Source organism: Epinephelus moara, chromosome 7 (assembly GCF_006386435.1).
Source record: "Epinephelus moara isolate mb chromosome 7, YSFRI_EMoa_1.0, whole genome shotgun sequence".
Classification (NCBI taxonomy): domain Eukaryota; kingdom Metazoa; phylum Chordata; class Actinopteri; order Perciformes; family Serranidae; genus Epinephelus; species Epinephelus moara.
This window is the reverse complement of record NC_065512.1, coordinates 33,192,429-33,210,931: the sequence shown is the minus strand read 5'-3', so window position 1 is coordinate 33,210,931 and position 18,503 is coordinate 33,192,429. Positions and strand designations below refer to the sequence as shown.

The following is an 18,503-nucleotide window of genomic DNA, read 5'->3' as shown; positions in this document are numbered from 1 at the left end:
GTGATTACAAACCAAAACAAAGAAGACACAATGGCGAAAGCATGCACAGATAACTTTGTCTGGATGGACGACGAGGTGGAGTTGCTACAGTAACAGATCTACACTTCACTTCAAATCAACAGGGTGAGCAGCGCAAACAGAGCTCAGCATTGTTGTTGTGACGGTCAGCATGCCTAGTGACTGGAACCGTAATGCGCATGTGCGAAAAGTCCGTTTTCAGAGGAACTGCATATTGCAAGTTTACATGACAACGGAGACGCTGCCATTTCCAAAATGTTGCACTCTGGAACCCGTTTTCAAATCGTTGTGTTTTCAGGCACCCAAAACGCTGTTGTCGTGTAAACGATCGGCCAAAACGCAACTAAAGTTTACCGTTTTCAGTTGAAATCGTTGTTGTATAAACGGGGCCTAAGATTGGCAGTTCAGCTCAGCGTGCGAGGAGACAAACAGAAGTGAGGAAAGTAAAAAACAGCTAACGTCAAGAAGGAGTGGGACCAAAACAAACTTGCCATAGCAGGTAAGAGCATTTCCTTTAGCCACTGAGCTCTTTAGCAGAAACGTTTTGTGATGGTTTGTATTACTGTTCACTGGTACACTGTAAATATGCTCCGTTCTTTCAACATTGGATTGTGTTGTTAACGTGCTAACTGGCTAACTAGCATCAGGACGGTCTTCCGGTTTCCCTTTCTGAATAGCCATCAAAGACTACCACTGCCTGCTGGGAGGAGAATTATTTCCTCTCACACAGGCACAGAATGTATGTGCTAGTTGGCTGATGACTGTAGTCTTTGAGGTGTGTTAGTGTGCAACTTCTTGGCTGAGACATAGCTACGTCAGGTGATTCAACAGGGGGCCTTTGTCGTGGCTACTTGAATGAATCATCTGTTAAGGACCCCTCAGTTGACTGACATTATTAAGAGTCAAGCAGTTGTTTTTGTGTTTTCTGTTTTTTGTCAGTGTGCTGTGTACTTTTTAGTTGATTTGGCCTCCAGATTTAGCTGCAGAATGAGTGCTCCTTGCTTTCAGTGTTGCCAACTTAGCAACTTTGTCGCTATATTTAGCGACTTTTCAGACCCCTCTAGCGACTCTTTTTCAAAAAAGCAACTAGCGACAAATCTAGCGACTTTTTCTGATGTTATTGAAGACTTCTGGAGACTCTGTTGTAAGAGCACGTATCATTCTTATTCTTCTCAATGAGCAGCGGATCTTGCCGTGGGCCCTTCCCTCGCCCCCAAAGCACTCACAGACGGCCCAGTCCTCCCTCCCAGCAGCAGTCAGAGCATGAGATGTTAACCCCTCCACGTCCAGACTGCAAGTGAATCGCGCATGTGCGGAACTGCCGCTGGCTGATCCCAACCTGGTTTACAGTCAGGGCGGGATGTAAATGTAAAATTTTCTTTGTCCTATATAAATCACTGAAAGAAGGTTCATTTGTAGTTCTAAACATATTCAGGGTGTTTTTTTACTCAGTTTTTGTCTCTCCCACGACGTTATTCCTCTCTCCTACAGCAGCCATTACAATTACATGCATATGGACAATTATGCAAATTAGGCGATGACGTCATTTAGCGACTTCTAGCGACTTTGAGGACAGCCAATAGCTACTTTTCTTACTGAGGAGGTGGCAACAGTGCTTGCTTTCATGCTACTCTTAGGTATAGGCAGCTGACCCAGGGTGAGTCCGAGTGAGACGGAGGCAGCTGCCTTGAAGGAAGAGGGGCTTTGCCTGCATAGGCTCCGAGATAACGTTATCTACTGCCTTCTCCTTAGAAGTGGTGAATTTACACCTTGATACAATACAGGCTCCGGCTTTTGTTTGATATCTAATGTTGGAAAAAATTACGTTGCACATTTCTGATTCCAATGTTAGCATACTTAGCATCCATTATCTCAGAAGGCTAACTTGGCTTATTTGCTATATTACATGACCGTGACTGTCACTCAGAATGTATCGTTGAACCCTGCTTAAAGTCATATACTGCTTCCATAATCTGTTTTAACTAGCAGGCAGCATTCAGTGAGATAAAGCAAAAGTTCCTTTCTGACTGCATCAATGCAATACCTAAGAGTCTGGATCATTTGACATCAGTGTCAACTCCAGCATGCCAGGCAGATTTCATCAGCTAAAACAACAAGCTTTAGAGATGAAACAAAGAGCTCAAGACAGCCTTTCTACGGCCAGTCTGAACTGTAATAACTAATGGTAGAAGCACAACAGTGCATACTAACCAGAAAGTGCAGCTGTAAAATAAACCACTAAACAACGATGTAAACCACAGACCACTGGGCTCACACACTGTGTGCTTCAGCTCTCTAATATCCCCACTTGACCCATTTTCATGGCAGCCTTGTAAACCATTTCACTCAAACGGCAAACCACCAAGAACATGCCAAGAAAAATGCCCGCTTGATCCTGTTCATACAGGCTGAGATTTTGGTAAAGCAATAAAATGTAATACATTTTTACGCTATAGAATGAATGTTAAAAAAAAAAGAAAAGTGATAATAATACATTTTAAAAAGGTCAGTGGCATAGCATTAGTTCAACTTTCCACATTTAACTGTCACAACAGTACCTGATGGTTTTTGAGGAATAGAGAAAGACGAAAAAATGTGGAAGTTGATACCTTCAGCAGATTTAGGAACCCTGCCAATGAGTGACATTAGTTAGACATTTCTTCAGTTGGTTTAATGAAGGATAATGAGTGTTATCCAGCAACAGAGGAGCACTGAAAAAATGATGATTCAGATCAATTTTTTAACCTCAAATTAAAATCAAAGAAACCCAAGCCAAGTTTCCACAGGTGACTGCAAAGCCTCAATCTGACTCACTGATGTTTTGTCGGAATACATGCCCCTGAGCACAATTTACAACCTGACAGTGGGCACGCTGGAAAATGAGTTTACGTCATGTTGAGACATTACAAGATGCTTCAGTTGCACAGTAGAAGCCTTAATCAAATCTATTTCTGAAGTGGCTTTTCTCAGTTAAAGTGTACATCTGCACTAAATGTTATGCGTAGGTAGTGGTTACTTGTTGTAAGTGGGTCACTTATGGCAGCATGACGTGTAAAATGTCTGCTTTGTGGAAACTGAGTTATTATAATGTGCACAAAAAGATTTATGGATGAACTCTGAGAAGTGCTACATGCAACAATGGTATTTATTTGTTGAAAGTGAATACTCAAGGATCACACTGAATCAAAACTCCATTTTGGACTTGAATCAAACCAGCAGTGCCAATATCCAGCTCTATTTGCTTGAGGGGTTTTATTGTGAAGCAGCTGTATAAAGTGTTGAGTGTTGACTTCATACTGTCAATAAAGGCACCTGCTTTCTTGCAACATTATCGGCTACAGGCACTGTTGTCTCCTTCCAGGTGGTGGGTAAGCCTACTAATAGCGATGTGGACAAATAAAATGGTGGTTAGAGATACTTATCCTCCACAGTGCATCTTACTCTGTGAATCAGGCACCATATCAAGAGGTGACCAATCTAAATAGCAATAATCAAACAGCTTATTACAAATACGACAAAGAAACTATAAATTAGTATTTCTGACAAAAACTGGAAACTCAAAGGACTTGAGAACTCTACAACTTGCTGTAGCTTGTTGGCTCTATGAGTCAAAAGGTACATTATGGTCACATTCCAAGACATGCTCATATCTAATAAAATAGAGGCCCACCTCTTTGGCGTGCAGACTGTCCACTGACAAACTTCCCAGGCTATCAGCATTCTTAAGATTCTCCTGCCAGTCACACCAGACAATTTATTGACTGACCATCTAACAACCTTGATCCAATATTTCAACACAGAGATCTCAAGGTTTATACTTCCAAACATTTCACAATGATAATCACATCAATAAAGTGTGTTGCACAGTAACAACAGTCAACAACTCCACAACACCGACACTTCAGGGCTTTGGCTGAAATAGGTGAGTTTTCATCACCCTGAAAGACATAAGACAAGGACTCAAAGATCAAACGTATGAGGAAGAAGTCTGGATCATTAGCTACAAATTATAAAGCCCCGTGTCTAGGCATGTGCCGAGACATAGATTCCTCAAGCACTTTCCAAATGCTGTCCGCCAAAGTCTGAGAAGCAGACAGTGGTTGCATGGTGGATTTTATCTTGTACTGAGTTTCATCAGCATCTGAGGAAGACCTAGAATGCTTTGGCCTCATAGACTACAAATAATCAACAATGTTGATGACATTTTTAGTCAGGGTTCCTACAGCTTAAAGCAACTTCGGTTTAAGACCTTCTAAGAGTTTTTTTATTGCCACTCTGAATAAAGTTTAAGACCATGTTTTTCAATGGTCAATTTTCATTGATTTGCACTTCCCAGTGTTGTCCTGGGTAAGGTGACAGCTAGCTAGCAGAGAGTAGAACCTTTGCTCTGAGCATCCCGGCTGGAAACAAAATATTGTGTTGAGTGTTGTTGGTTCTGCTATCAAGATCTGCATGACATTAATAAGAGATGCATTCAGAGCATTGATAAAAAAAAATAGATGTTACCAATTATTTGGGGATTTTTTGATGCAATGTCAGAAAAATAATCAATTGATAGAATTCTACTTCCCATGTCTGAACATTTTAAGACTTTTTAAAGATTGATTTAAGACATTTTTAATACCAATTAAAGCCTTAGGTTGAGATAGATTAATTCAATGCCTTTTAAGACCTTTTAAGGATCCACAGGAACCCTGTCTGTTATACTAATTCTCTATGCAGCACAGTGACAAGGTGCTGAACCAATGGATTTTACACAGTATAAAAAATTAGAGAACAGATCATTAAACTACAGTATATAAGGCCAGCTGTATGATGTTAAAAGTCAAAATTAAACATGAAGTGAGTTAGCATTCCTGGGTTGCTGTCTGTAATTTTAAATCTCCTCTAATTTCCCCCCTTTTTCATCATTTTGAGTTTTCTCAGATTAGAACCTTTCCTGAGCTACAACTCTGGTCCCCTCTACTTACAATATGTTAAAAACATGTTGTTTGACATAATCTAGGTTAGATTCTACAGTCTGAAAGCTTTGAAAACCTTTGAAACTTTGAATTACAAGGAAACCTTTCCTGTGGGCTTCATAGATTTGATCCTTTCTGGAGATGGAAAGTAAATGCACAAATTATGCCATTCCAACTCCCTCACTCATCTATTTCTTTTCATGGCCCATCACATCCGCACATCCACCATGAATGCACAAATTCTACCTGCCTACACAGGTCTGTAATTTAGCTAGAAACGCTGGCAAAGGTGCAAATGCATATGCCGCATATATCAGCATTCAGCATAAGCCAAAATAAATTTCCTTCCATTCCTGTTGTTGCTCCTGAATGCATAAGTAAATAACATCCTCCAGCGAAGATGTGGGCTTCATGTGGAAAGAATGTGCATGCAGATCTCATTTGTGTGTTAGCCAGGTTGTGCAAGGAGCAGATTGTTAGATCAGTCTGTTGGCCAGTCCTGTCTCTTTGTCCTTTTGCAGGTTCTTTGAACCTGCTAGGCCTCACTCAAGTGTTGAGTTTCAGCTTTGCACAGCACTTCAAGAACATGTCAATGCAGATCAACACTTTGACAGTAAACCCAACCATGAAAGAGGTGTACAACACTTCTTTTTTGTCACAAAGCTTCCTCTTTGCATTGGAGGGAGTCATAGGCCCAAACACTTGACATTTGCAGCAGACTGATACAAATTCCACAGTGAGAACGCTACAACAAATGAAAGCAAAGCATGTGTGCTACCCCACTTGTCTACCCTACATCGCACAATTACATATGTAAATGTATTTTAAGTGGACGATCATTGAGTTGGGTGAATTGGTTCTCATAGTTCTCATAGTCACCATATTTGAAAGAAGCTCACCACTGACAGCCACTACCCATTTGTCCTGTCCTGATCCTTGTTACTTGGAGACTGAGTACAAACAATATCTAACTCCCACAGATTAATGAGAAGCATAGACAGTGACTTTCCCTGGGATGGTCCTCTCCAGACCCCAAAAGGCAAAGTATTATCCTCTAAAGTAGGAAAGGTGTTGACAGGGGGGACAAACTTTTAGCTTACGAGGCAAAACACCTTTAAACACCCCTCAGTGACTAACGCTGGCTAGCTTATATTTCACCTTCAACTGACACTTTAATCCCCTGTAATGAATGGTGACAATGGCTGGAAGGGAATGACGTTATGCCTATGGCTATATCAGAGGCCCGGGGGATACAGTAGATGAAGAGAAGTACGTGGGACAAAGAGGGCTTTCATCAACAAGACAATATCAGGACCCTCAATTAGTACAGGCCAGACTGGGGTCCAGGGTGCCAGCGTTCATTGTTCCACCCGCTGGGCACTTTAGCACAAAAAGCCCACAGGTCATGCTCTTCCTCTGTTTCAGCTTAAGCCAGGCAAAGGCATGTTATAATCCACGTGATGGGGCTTTGGTGAGCTGGTACAACAACTTGATCTAAAATAAGTGAACTTAATGAACCGGCTGAAAAATATTTTGACCCTGCAGCTGAGACGCATGGATAAATTGATTTTTATTTTAATTTAGAAAGGTATTTAAAAAAAGATAACCGACACAGGAGCTAGGACTAAATAATCTTCAACCCAACTGTCTCAGACAAGCAACAGGAAACATTTAGTTTCAGTGACACACAAAATGACTCAGAGATCAAAATATAAACTAAGGTTAGAGCTCTCATACAAACTACAGCCTCTCCTTCTGAGCTGTTCTACATATAGTGTGCCAAACCAGAAGACTGCTTATTCTCTCCCAAAGGCATTTATCGAGCAGTGACCTTATCATGCTTTCAGAGTTTCTCCGAGAGAGAAAGAGAAGAAGGGAGGAAACAAGAGACTGAGTGAAAACAAGCACAAAACCCGCCAAGGCCCGAGGCTATAGCGTGTGCCTATTTTGGGGTCCAGACTCTTCAAGCCAACAGTAGTCTGGCAGGTTCAGTTGGGTCATTTACTGAATTGCTACCCAAATACAGACTTCTTATTAGTTATTTCCTCTGACTCCGTGCATGTGCATTTCAGCAGCCAGTAGGCCTTATGCTGTTGTCTTGACAATGCATTCAGATTTCTTTCTTTTTTTAAATTTGAAACAGAGGTGTCCAAACTTTTTTGGTTGGAGGCCAGATTAGATCATGTGAAAAAAACCTAAGGGGCCAGCTGCTTCTCACATTATATGGGTTATTAAAAAAACAAATACAAAGACAAACTCATCAACTGTTTCATTCTCCATTAAAAAAGAATTGAACTTCCCATCGCTCCTGAAAGCGGTGACCCTTGCTGTCAACTTTACTCTTCTTTCTTTGTATGTTTAATTGTTTATCGTCTGTTCATGAAAACTCAAAACTTAAACTTAACTTAACTAACTTAAAATTTGTCCGTGGGCCACGATTGGACTTTGGACACGGCTGTCGCCTGTCTTAAACTTATGCATAATAATGCAAATTCTGTTACATTTGCAAAAAGCAATACAATCATCTCTACATTGGAATTTCTTTCAAATGTTTATGTTTTAAAATTCTAGCTGCTTATTCCCAAACTCGGTGTGCTCCCAACAAGCTTATTCATATATTTGTAACTTTCTGTATTATGTGAATGGAAGAGCTTGTATACCGCAAAAATTAATAGCCTGGGCTTTTATTTGCTGCAATCACTAGTGAAGTGGAGATAGCTAAATAGCTAGGTAGAAAGAGAGAGCGGTAGAGACACTCACATTATGACAATCATTTAACAACACCTCTCTTGTGACCCAGCTGGTCACCATTGTTAGACATTGATATTTTACTGAATTAAGGTCTTGACATCTGGTGACCAGTGAAATTGAACCTATCGATGCGGCTGAATGTGAGCTTCGCACAGGGAAATGTTGTAAAAGACCACCTGGCTGTGCATGCACAGTGACAGGGTAAACTGTTAGTATCACATGACTTTTCATCAACCTGTTTACCTATGTAGTTGAGCTGTTTCGGTGTCAGAGTGACTTTGTCGGGACAGTTTAATGGCGTGTTGGATGTTAGCTGCTGCTGCAGCTGTGTGGCACTTGCTTACCGATGTTGCAGATGTTGAACTGACTGTTTGCATTGGAGGATAGCCACTCTGGAGATGTCTGTAACAGAAAGTCTGCTGGCCCAGTGGGGAGACGTAATGGTCCTGGATCAGACCACCAGCGCAAAAAGGATCAATGCAGGTATCGTTTGACTGGAGATGTTTCGATACTACTTGGTACCAAGTTATTTCAGTCAAAACCTTAAAGGCATCCAACCCTAGTAACGCCTGTGCAGATAATGATATCACGCTGTTCTTATGCACTGTTCATACATTTTCCTATGAAAAATAATGCAACAAATTTCATACGTATCCCACGTAATCACAAGCCCCTAATTCATATATAACCCATGTCTTTTGGAAGGCCGCAATCATGTGACCAATGCGCTGATGGGAGTAAAGAAGGAGGCAGACCTGAGCAGTCCCCTAAGGAGGAAGTTTAGGGTGTTTGATGGGTCACAAAACACTTTCCCCTGGAGAACAGGGTTCAGAACCATGTGAAACTAAGTGAACTTTGAGTTATTTTAAGGTAAATTCTCAGAAGGTTTCTTTTACCAAACCTAACCACATTAACTTTACTTGCTTAAATCTCCATAATTTTATGTAAATTAACTAACTTTACATTAAGTACATAAAGTCATTCGTGGGACACTAATCCATAGGATATCATTTGAACCATTATACGAGGATAGGTTGACTGAACTGATAAAACAGAAGCATATCTATTCTGTCAGAAGCGGAGAATCCAGAGACGGATGACTGAAGAAACGTTAGCTCCTGTGCAGACATGCCGATAGTTCAGAGAGAACAGCACACATCAAATTGTGTGCAGAGATCTGAGAGGGAATCTGTCCACTACTGCACAGTGCAGCCTGGATGGGTAGGCCTACTGACACCTTTACTATTTTGCAATTATCCTCTTGCATTCTTACCTTCTATTCTGCTTTTGACTTGGGCTGACACATTCAAGACAGGAAACTCAAGGTTACAAAAACTTTACACAGGCAAGTCTATTACCGCACCCAAATAACAAGGTTATAAACTGGACTTGTGAAACCACAGGGTTCTGTTGAACATGGCACTAACTGAGTTTCACAGCATGTTTCAGTGAGTCAAGTGGCCACCGCGGGAGGAATTTGACGGCAGACCTTTCAGCCAGTCTCCACGACTGACAGTGCCACTGTCTCAGCAGAGGAACGGCCCTGCAAATCTTTCACTGGACCTCTAAATATTTAACATCCCCATGGTTGGCCTATGTTCCTCCTCTCTCAACCTCTCAATGGATGGCACTGTGCCACCTGGCCCATAACAACCATCGAGTGAATAGAGGGCACCCTTTATTGTCTGCGAGCTCATGATTCACACAACAATTAGCAGCTTCCAAGTTACGAGTAACCGAGGCATTCACTTTGTAAAAATCCAGGCTCAGCACATGATCTGACAAGAGCTTTAGCCTTCTGCAGTGATGGAATGTAACTAAGTACTTTGACTCAATTACTGTACTATTTATGCTAATTGATACTTCTGCTCCACTACATTAGTTTGACAGCTTTAATTACTTACTTTCAGATTTAAATTTTACATTAAAAAACAGTATCAGCTTATAAAAAAGAATATACTGTTAAAGATTAAACCAGTACTTGCCGACCAACTTGACTTGTGACCAAAAAAAAATAGTCAGCTGGGGCTTCTTGTTGCATTTCAGATGTCTAAGGATTTGTTAGCACCAGACCACCAAAAATACATTCCCCTCTAAACCTCTCACATGATTTCATTTGAACAACTGTTAGGTTTGACTCCAAGACACCACATTATCCCACATTTAGAAAAATACCAAAAATCCAAGATAAGAGTAAAGTCCAAAAATGAAAAGACATTTGTTCTTTGTTCTCACAACTGTGTTTTTTTTTCTTCTTCCCTCCCCAAATAATTATCTCATGACTACCCAGATTTATCTTGTGACCCTGGAGCCCTCAGGTTGGGAACCAAAATTAGCTCCACCCTGACCTGCTACAACAGTAGAGTAACACTTACACACTAATGCATCACTATGACACTATGTAACTTCAACAGAAATTGTTGTTTTCCTTTTTTTTGTTTCTTTTCTCATCATTTTAGTCCTTAAAGCAATGCTTCGCCCACAAAATGACCATTTGTATCAATTACTCACCCTGTGTTACAATGAACTAATTAAGAGAACTTTGTTTTTCCTCACAAGCCTCTGTGGTGAATGAAGAATCAAAAAAAGTCAAACATTTTTCATGAATTGAAGTGATCATTGTCCACACAGAGGAACAGCAAAACTATAGAGCTCAGGCATCCTACTTGTCCTTGTACTGGCATGTTTTAAATTGTGATGTTTTAGTGAAAATGCATGTTTGAGAAGTACTGAGCATATGACCGGATGAATAAGACTTGGATTACACTGCACAAGTTGTGTAAGAGTTTGGAAACCTAAGTTTTGATATAGTTTTGCTGTTGTTTAACATGGACCCTGATTACTTCAATTCATGAAGAATGATCTCCTTTTATGGATTCCCCATTCTCCGTGGAGGCATGGAAGTAAAACAAAGTTTTCTTCATGAATTCAAGGTAACACACTGTAAGTAACAAATGGTATACAAACGGTTATTTGCAGGCGAAGTTTTCCTTTAAATATATGTCCACTACCTGAGATGACATCCAATAACGAGTGCACCTGGAAAGTCCACCTCTCGGTTTCTGACAGGTACAGTGAAGACAGGCCATGTCATCAAATCCCAAACCTCGCCCAAATTCCAACTTCCGGCAAGACCATACGAAAGTGGAGGACAGAGGTACAGGACTCAGCAAATCCCTCTTTTGTCACAGGAGCTCTAGGCCTGATGGTAATCTCTCCGTCCCATGGGATTCTCCTCAGTTCACACCCCCATGGTGTGAGATTTGTGAGGGGGTAAAAAGAGAAGTGCCTACAGACATGGCAGCTCTTGAGGGACGGGTGAATGAGTGGAATTCAAGGATGCCTTGAAAAGCGGCCTGCACATCATGAGAGTCAATCACAAGATAAGAAGACATGGAGAGCAAAAAGAGGGATATAACCACAAAGTGAGGGTCGAATCGCACAATGGCATTCCCGAGAGGGGCCTCGTGAAATGCTGAATGGTCTATTCATTCATTAAAAAAACGCACTGGGTGGTAGCTAGTGCTTGTATTAACAGTGTTCACAACTGACAGTTAAAATATGCTTATTTCAGGTCTGAATCTGTAAAGTGCCTTCGAAATAATGCCAAAGGATCACATCATAACTGCAGGCAGTCTATAAGGTGTCGGTCACTCTGAATCAGCCCTAGTTCACGGGGAGCTTGTGGTATAGATTTCTTAGGACAGGAGAATGTAAATGGGTGGAGGGGGGGGGGTCTCTAGTTCTCTAGTTTCCTGCCTCCCTGTGTTCAGCAGGCTGTCAGTGAGGACAAGCGAACACTCCCTAAAGCTGGAGACAGGGACAAAGTGCCAGGTAGACAGATCTGGTTTCCTTTGCTACAGCCAAATACGGCTTTGTGGTGGAAAAATCTGCACCTGGTGGCCATGGAAACCAGTGTTCACCCAGGCTACAGCCTATAGTGCTGACAAGCAGACCACAAGAGTAGAAGTAAGCCTGAAATGTAATGGTCTCTAAAGAGGCTAAATGCCCTTTGCCAGGGTAGTTTGTGTGGCTGAAAGGTCTGCAACAACATTATGTTTTTTATTTTACAGTACATTACTGCAAACCGCAGCTGTTTTCACCCATTGTGGGTTTTTTTGCTGATAGAAGTAGCTTGCTCCAGCATGCTGAGATCTATTTGTATCTCCTGCAGCAAAGTTAATGGAATCAGAATCTACATATTGAGAAGCCTTAGCTGTCTTGCCCATTTCATTTTGTTTAAATGTCTAGAAATGTACTCCCAAAGCAAATACACTTCTACAGTACCTTCAGGTATGCATAATAGTGGTTACAGAAATGGACATGACTCGGTTTTACTTTTGTTGGTATTACTTGAGCTTTTCTTGCTCTATGTTCAGATCTTTACAACAAAACCTGTATAAACTGTACAGTCCTGTCATTTGCAGAGCTTCACACCTTCCGCTAACTGTTAACCTCGATTGCGGCTGGGAAAGACAAGCAAATAAGTAAGGGTTTCACGGCAAACAGGAAAGAGGTGCTGAGAGGTAAGAGGGCACTCAGTGTGCCATTAGTCCTGAAGATGGTTGGGTGTAGAGAGCAAGTGGTCCTACAAATCCTCTTGTCTTGGAACTGAAGCAGTAATTATGGTGTCCCTCTGTATTTTGCCTCGGTCAACCCAGCATTTTGAAATCGGGGACAGCATGAGAGAATAGCCGAACGCACCTGAAACACTGAGTGGTGGGAGCACATAAAAATACAAATAACAGCTGTCAGCGACATTCAGAAGGATGCTCTGCCCTGGAAAGCAAGATGATAGGGGATCACACATACGAAGCAAAGCCCTGCCAGTGCATTTCTATACACATAGCAATGCTGACAAAACTAGGTTGTCAAATGTACATAATCAAGTCAAGTCTGATATATAACAACAGCTAATTTCAGTTAAGTCTCTGATGTATATGCAATTCAACTTTAGAACTACAACAGAAGAAACACATAATTAACAGTGTAAATCCTAAGTTTCATCCTTAGAGCGGACATTTTGATATACCCATGCTCCTACGCCTCTTAGTCTGCAAGGTGTCTCAGTTTTGAGTCCGCAATGCTACAATTTCGAGCGGATTTCATTCAGGGGCAAGAGATCGATTTTGAGATGTTGTAAGTAAATACCCTCATTGTCTTTTTTATTATGGCACTAGGCAGCTAGCACTGTGTGAATGTTTAGGAAAGAGGTGGATGTAAATGGTGACACAGACGTGCCATGGGGGTTTTCAAAATAAAGGCGTATCTTAAAGATGACGATATGTATTGATGTCTTACCTTCGCATCTATACTACTGGATCACTGAACTGATATATCAATCCAGACTGATGTTTTGTTACACCTCTATTAATCATGACAAGTTCTTATAGGTCATGTGCCAATAACAAACACGCATAATCCTCCTTTTCAATTATTCATACTGAGCATCAGCCAAACCGATGAATTTCAAATTAATACAGCAGGCAGAGGCTTAGATTCCTGTGATAAATCTGCCATTCATTCTCAGTGTTTTCATTCAATTCGATCAGGTGTCTGGCTGATACATGTTATCCTGGGAGTCTGGCCAACTTTACTTCCTCCCTCCTTTGATACATAACAAAACAATTATGAACTCAGTAGGTGCTGGATCAGATGGGTGTAGCTTTCAGTAAAGTTCAAATGCACAAGCAATAATAGGTAGCTGGTTTAAATTTTGTCACAGGTCATATTCCATTGTTACACGTGCATCAAACCTGACACATCCAGGTAGGTTTTTCTGGGTTGTGCATAAGGTTACCACATTGGTGGTGTCTGTGTGTGGCTGGGTGAAATACAATCTAATTTAAAGAATTAAAGATGATAAGATGTTTTGTATAAATGGTCTGAATGCACCTGAATTTTAGGAAATACACAATATTTAATTGTTAGACAAAAATCGTAAAAAAAAAAAAAAAAAAATATGATAAACAAAGCGACAGACATTAACTGTATGCTTCCGATGTGTACATACACCGTAATTCAAACAGCATGCTTTGTGACGCAGGGGTGACTCTCAAACTGGGCCATGTTTTTCAAATGTCCAGCTGAGATATACAACTTTTCAGATTCACTACAGGATCCAGATGGGTTGAATTAAGTAATCAAAGCAGGATGTGACCACCGTGGATTTCTTATAAAAACACATCCACACTGAAGTAAACTACACCATATCTACATTTCCTCCCCAGTCTCCTCAGAAAGCGCCTCTCATATAGAGACACTTTTTTTTGTCCCAGTCTTGGACAGCTGTACTGCGTTAGAGTGTGGTCCTGTTACGCTGTATGAGTTTTCAGAGACAGACAGAAATGACCTTATAAACACTGTTGTGACAGCCTTTATGAAACAAAAAAACAGCGACATATGGGGTCCCTTGTGTTTTTACAGCAAAGCATCAAGTGGGATTTTAAAAGGCCAGTTCAGTCCATTACTGAAGCATCTGAAACCTCCAGCTCTAAGATCAGCAATGAGCTTGTATCTGACTGGTGTCTTGGTGAGTGACAGACAAAAGACAGTTGCCACACGGGCACAAGTAAGAGCAAAAATGCATAAAGGAAGTGTCAATCCCTAATGTCAAACTTTTAAAAAATGCTGAAAAAAGGAGTCAGAAAGCAAAGTACAGACACCCACTTGACATTTGGACTGACCCCCACCCACAACCTCACATACATGTAAGTCACAAGGCAAACCCGACACTCAGAGATATAAACCATTGTCCTAGCAAGGCTTTAATGACCTTTTAAATGCAGGCAGCTGACACAATACTACAAAACTACGCTAGATGGAACTTCCAGGCCTTGATATGAGGCACCTCCAGGGATGTCGATCATGAATAAGTAGGTTTAGTGACTAGAAAATCCAGGGATTAGACATCACAAGGTTCACTGAGTCAGCCGAATCTGTGCACAGTCGGTCCATTTATTTCATTTGAGAGTTACAATGATCCTAACAGAAGGGCCAATCTAATAGTCGTTCACCACGGACAACCAGACTTTTATTCTTTAAGGGGTGGACTTATAAATCACAGTACATACTGTGAGGTTGAGAGTTTACGACAGTTGCATCTTTTCAGAAATTCAGCGTTTGTCCATGTCTTCCATTGAGTATAATAAGTGAGTGCAGAATCACATGTATTTTACACATCACTGTTACCTTTTTTTGCATAAAGTCCTTAAATGCCCTTCCATTTGCATACATGAATAACAATAAGCCTGACGGAGGCATGTCAGTTCACATACATGGTATCTGGTGGGAAGGATATTCAGCATCCATTTTACAACTCCAAAAGCAAAAGACTTTTAGAAGTCATAAGAACTTTGTCCATACAGAGTTTACTATGCAGTTTGTCCTTTACATATGCACTGTTGGATCTTGGATTTCTAAATCCATCAAAATGCATGGTTTTCAACTCTATTTTACAGCATTGTATTCATATTAGCAAAAACCACTCAGTATTATGGTACATTTTCTAATTCTTTATCCTGATAATTAGCTGTTATTTTCTGCCCAGAATTAACTGGTTTTACATTTTTATTTTGAAAACTTAATTGGCTGCTCTTCCCTTATCTTCCAGCTCTCTCCTTATGTCTTGACAGAGATGATGCTGACCTGGGATTATTAAATATAGTGTGTCATGCTTCAGTAAAATGCTGCTACTCATTGGGCTATCATTACAACAATGCAGCACAGGTGGGGCATCCTGCTGGTACAGTGTGCCAAAGCACATCATGCACATATGACAACAGTGTTTCAAGTTTGTCCCCATTTGTCCATGAATTTCCTGTTAGTCTCTTTAAAGGCAACTTGCAATAAGAAGACTGCAAATAAATCTTAAAAATGCAGCTTCTTCATACTACAGTGCTTTTACTTATGCTGATAATCACGCATCATTCTTGCCTTCACTGACTACCACAATGGTCGTCACTGTTAAAACTTAAAGCAATACATTCACACAGCAAACTGAAATTTTCTAGTAGATCATGTGGTATCATGAAAACCAGAAATTCCAAAATGCCAAGGAACTGAATTTAAAGTGAGTAATTATCAAATCAGGTTTTTGCAGCTGCAGATGGTAAACATGAATACACATCAAAGTTCAGATCATCATCCTCAGGACACATCTAAGATACGGAAGCAGATGTTTTTCTGCAAATGCTGCAACTACACGAGACGTGTCAACACATGTTTGTCAACCAGTGCTCTGCTTCAGACCTGCTATCCCATCATATATTATTACACCACAAGCACCACCAACTAGGGCTCAATAACACTCCACAAAATCACTTCAAATAAAAGATAATCTAAATGCTTGCAAATAATCTTGGTAAAAATAGGTACAATACTCAAATAAAGGTCATTCTATATGCTTTGGAGCAAATACAGTAATATCAAGACTGAGAAAAAGTTTGTCACCCTTTCCCAGCACACTGAAAGCCTGTCTCATTTACCACTTTTTCAAATGCTCAAACGGCTTCCTGTACCTCTGGCCATCATGCCCCTGCACTGAAAGGGAGAATACCCCAAGCCAGCTGTGATTTTTAATGTGGCATCTAATTCAGCCATTAAATGGCACGGCGGGGTGTCCCCCTACAGCCGTTCCCCTCCCCCCGCCTCCCCCTGCTCCCCCCAAGGCAAATCCACGCTGGGTGCATGTCAAAGATCACATGACAATAGGGATTCCTGACCCAGCCAGGGACTGGGAATGAATCAGACCTAATTCAACCATGTCGCAGGCAGCCAAAGGCATTGCTCTTGAGACAGAGTGGCAGGCCTTTTCAACCTGGACACACACAGACGAGACAGCATTCCTGTGAAAATGTCACGTTGTTTGTGTTACTTAAAATGTTTTACCCGTTTCAAGTCTCTTTACCTGTTCTGATGATAAAGAATCATCAAGATCGGACATGTTAGTATAAAAGACAACAAAAAAGGATGACCAGCAGAAGGTAGATGAATGGCAAAATGCAAATAGTGATCAAACCTGTTCTTGTTCATAGATGGGTTGGGTTGGTTACAAAAGACAATGAGTACAGGAAGGGGTACAGTCAGAGTGTGTCTTCTTTTAAAGACCCTAAAATACTGCATCTAGCTGGTAGTGATCACATTCAATCAAATATTAATCAATGCCCTCTCAGTTTCCTCTCCGTATCATCTGACAGCGACACAGTTCTCCAACTGAACGTTTACTAAATTAAATGAAGGACATCAGTGAGGTTCAAGGATAAATTATTCACCAGCAGAAGAGAGTTCTTTCATTCACTGGCTCATATAGCCCTTTAACACTATGACCATTGTGCGTGCAAAAGAAATGATCCTTTGTCATCTCCTCTTTGTTCAAATGCACTGATGTTACAACAGCTGGAAAGAAACAAGTACGAATTCTGCTTGTGCTAACAGGTCACCACACAGGAGGGAAAGGAGGAAAAAGCATCTTGCGGTGCTTAGATGCAGCCGCTACAAGCAACAGTCCCTGGTCAGACACAGAGCAGGACACAGGACTAACAAAGAAGGAATGTAGGGTTTCTGTGCAAGGCAGACTTTGGACTTGAGAAAACCTGTAAACAGCTCCGAAGCCACTTTGACCTTCTTAGAATGGACACACTGCTGTTTATCACTGAATCATAACATTGTGTCATCGCAGCTTTGTAGCAAGGGTGCTATTCAGCTTGTTAGTGATACACAAAAGGGTACTGTAGACTCTTGTTTAAAGAGTAGACAAATGCAGCCAAGCCAAAGAAAAGACAGCAGTGAGCACCACAACTAAGTGTTGCTGCAACTTTCTCAAGTTTAGTGGTGTAAAACATCCAAGTACTTTAAGGGGACAAATACAGAAGCCTGAAGTATGACTATTTAAACTCTATTTGTTCATGGATTACAAAGAATGGTGCTAAATCGGGCACATAACTTGAAGCAGTCTCCCAAAAAGTTATCTCTCAGTGTAAACCAGTGTTTTACTGTTTTAAACTTTTATTCTTAAGATGAAGATTTATTTACCAAATGATATTAACGATGCACAGGAGGTCGCCAAAAAAGCAATAAATGTTGCAAAGGTTACTTTTAAACATGCCACCCGAGCCACAGCAGTCATATGTTTAATATTCGTCCTTACCTGGCCACTGCGCTGCAGCTGAGCTGACAAGAATCAGGACGCAGCAGAGAAGGCGCTCCAGCCATGAGGAACACCTGCAGAGGTGGCAATGAATCACATTCAGAACTTTATGGCTTTACTCAAAGCAGCAAAAAAAGTTGAGTAACAGACGCAAAAAGTACCTCATCTTCATCTCTTCGTTCGCTGATATCGAATGGCACAGCTACATGGACTGTTGGGGTGTAATAAGGGTGTTAAAGCGTTCACAGCTTCCCTGGTCCAGCACCGCTGCTGCACGCGGTTTGAACAGCTGATGGAGACGCAGGCTGCGCTTTGCTGGAGACAGAGGAGACGTGTGGAGAGGAAGAGAAGTGACCTGCAGGAGTTCACATCAGGGACTTCCGCCAGGTCCTAAAAGGGAACACATTCCACCGACTGTCATGTTACAGTCGTTTGTGTGACCACGAATTACAAAAGAAAGAAAGAAAGAAAGAAAGAAAGAAAGAAAAGACTAGGGTACTATGATAATAATGATAATAATGATAATAATAATAATAATAATAATAATGTGTTTTATTGTTTTGTGTGATGGTTTTACAAATAATCAAATCTATGTTAGTTCATATTTTGGAGGGGGTGCAAAATCT

The 18,503-nt window shown here is 41.0% G+C and overlaps 1 protein-coding gene across 1 annotated transcript in view; it reads right to left on the bottom strand.

Moving 5' to 3' along the window:
• The window catches only part of col18a1a (collagen type XVIII alpha 1 chain a), a 98,789-nt gene extending 80,583 nt beyond the window's left edge, over positions 1-18,206 (bottom strand). Inside the window, exons 1-2 of the mRNA XM_050048619.1 lie at positions 18,039-18,206; positions 17,878-17,951 (exon numbers count right to left, since the gene is read on the bottom strand). Of these exons, the coding sequence (XP_049904576.1) occupies positions 17,878-17,951; positions 18,039-18,049 (85 nt within the window). The 5' untranslated portion in view covers positions 18,050-18,206. The remainder of the gene's footprint in view (positions 1-17,877; positions 17,952-18,038) is intronic.
• Between the last annotated feature and the right edge of the window lie 297 nt (positions 18,207-18,503).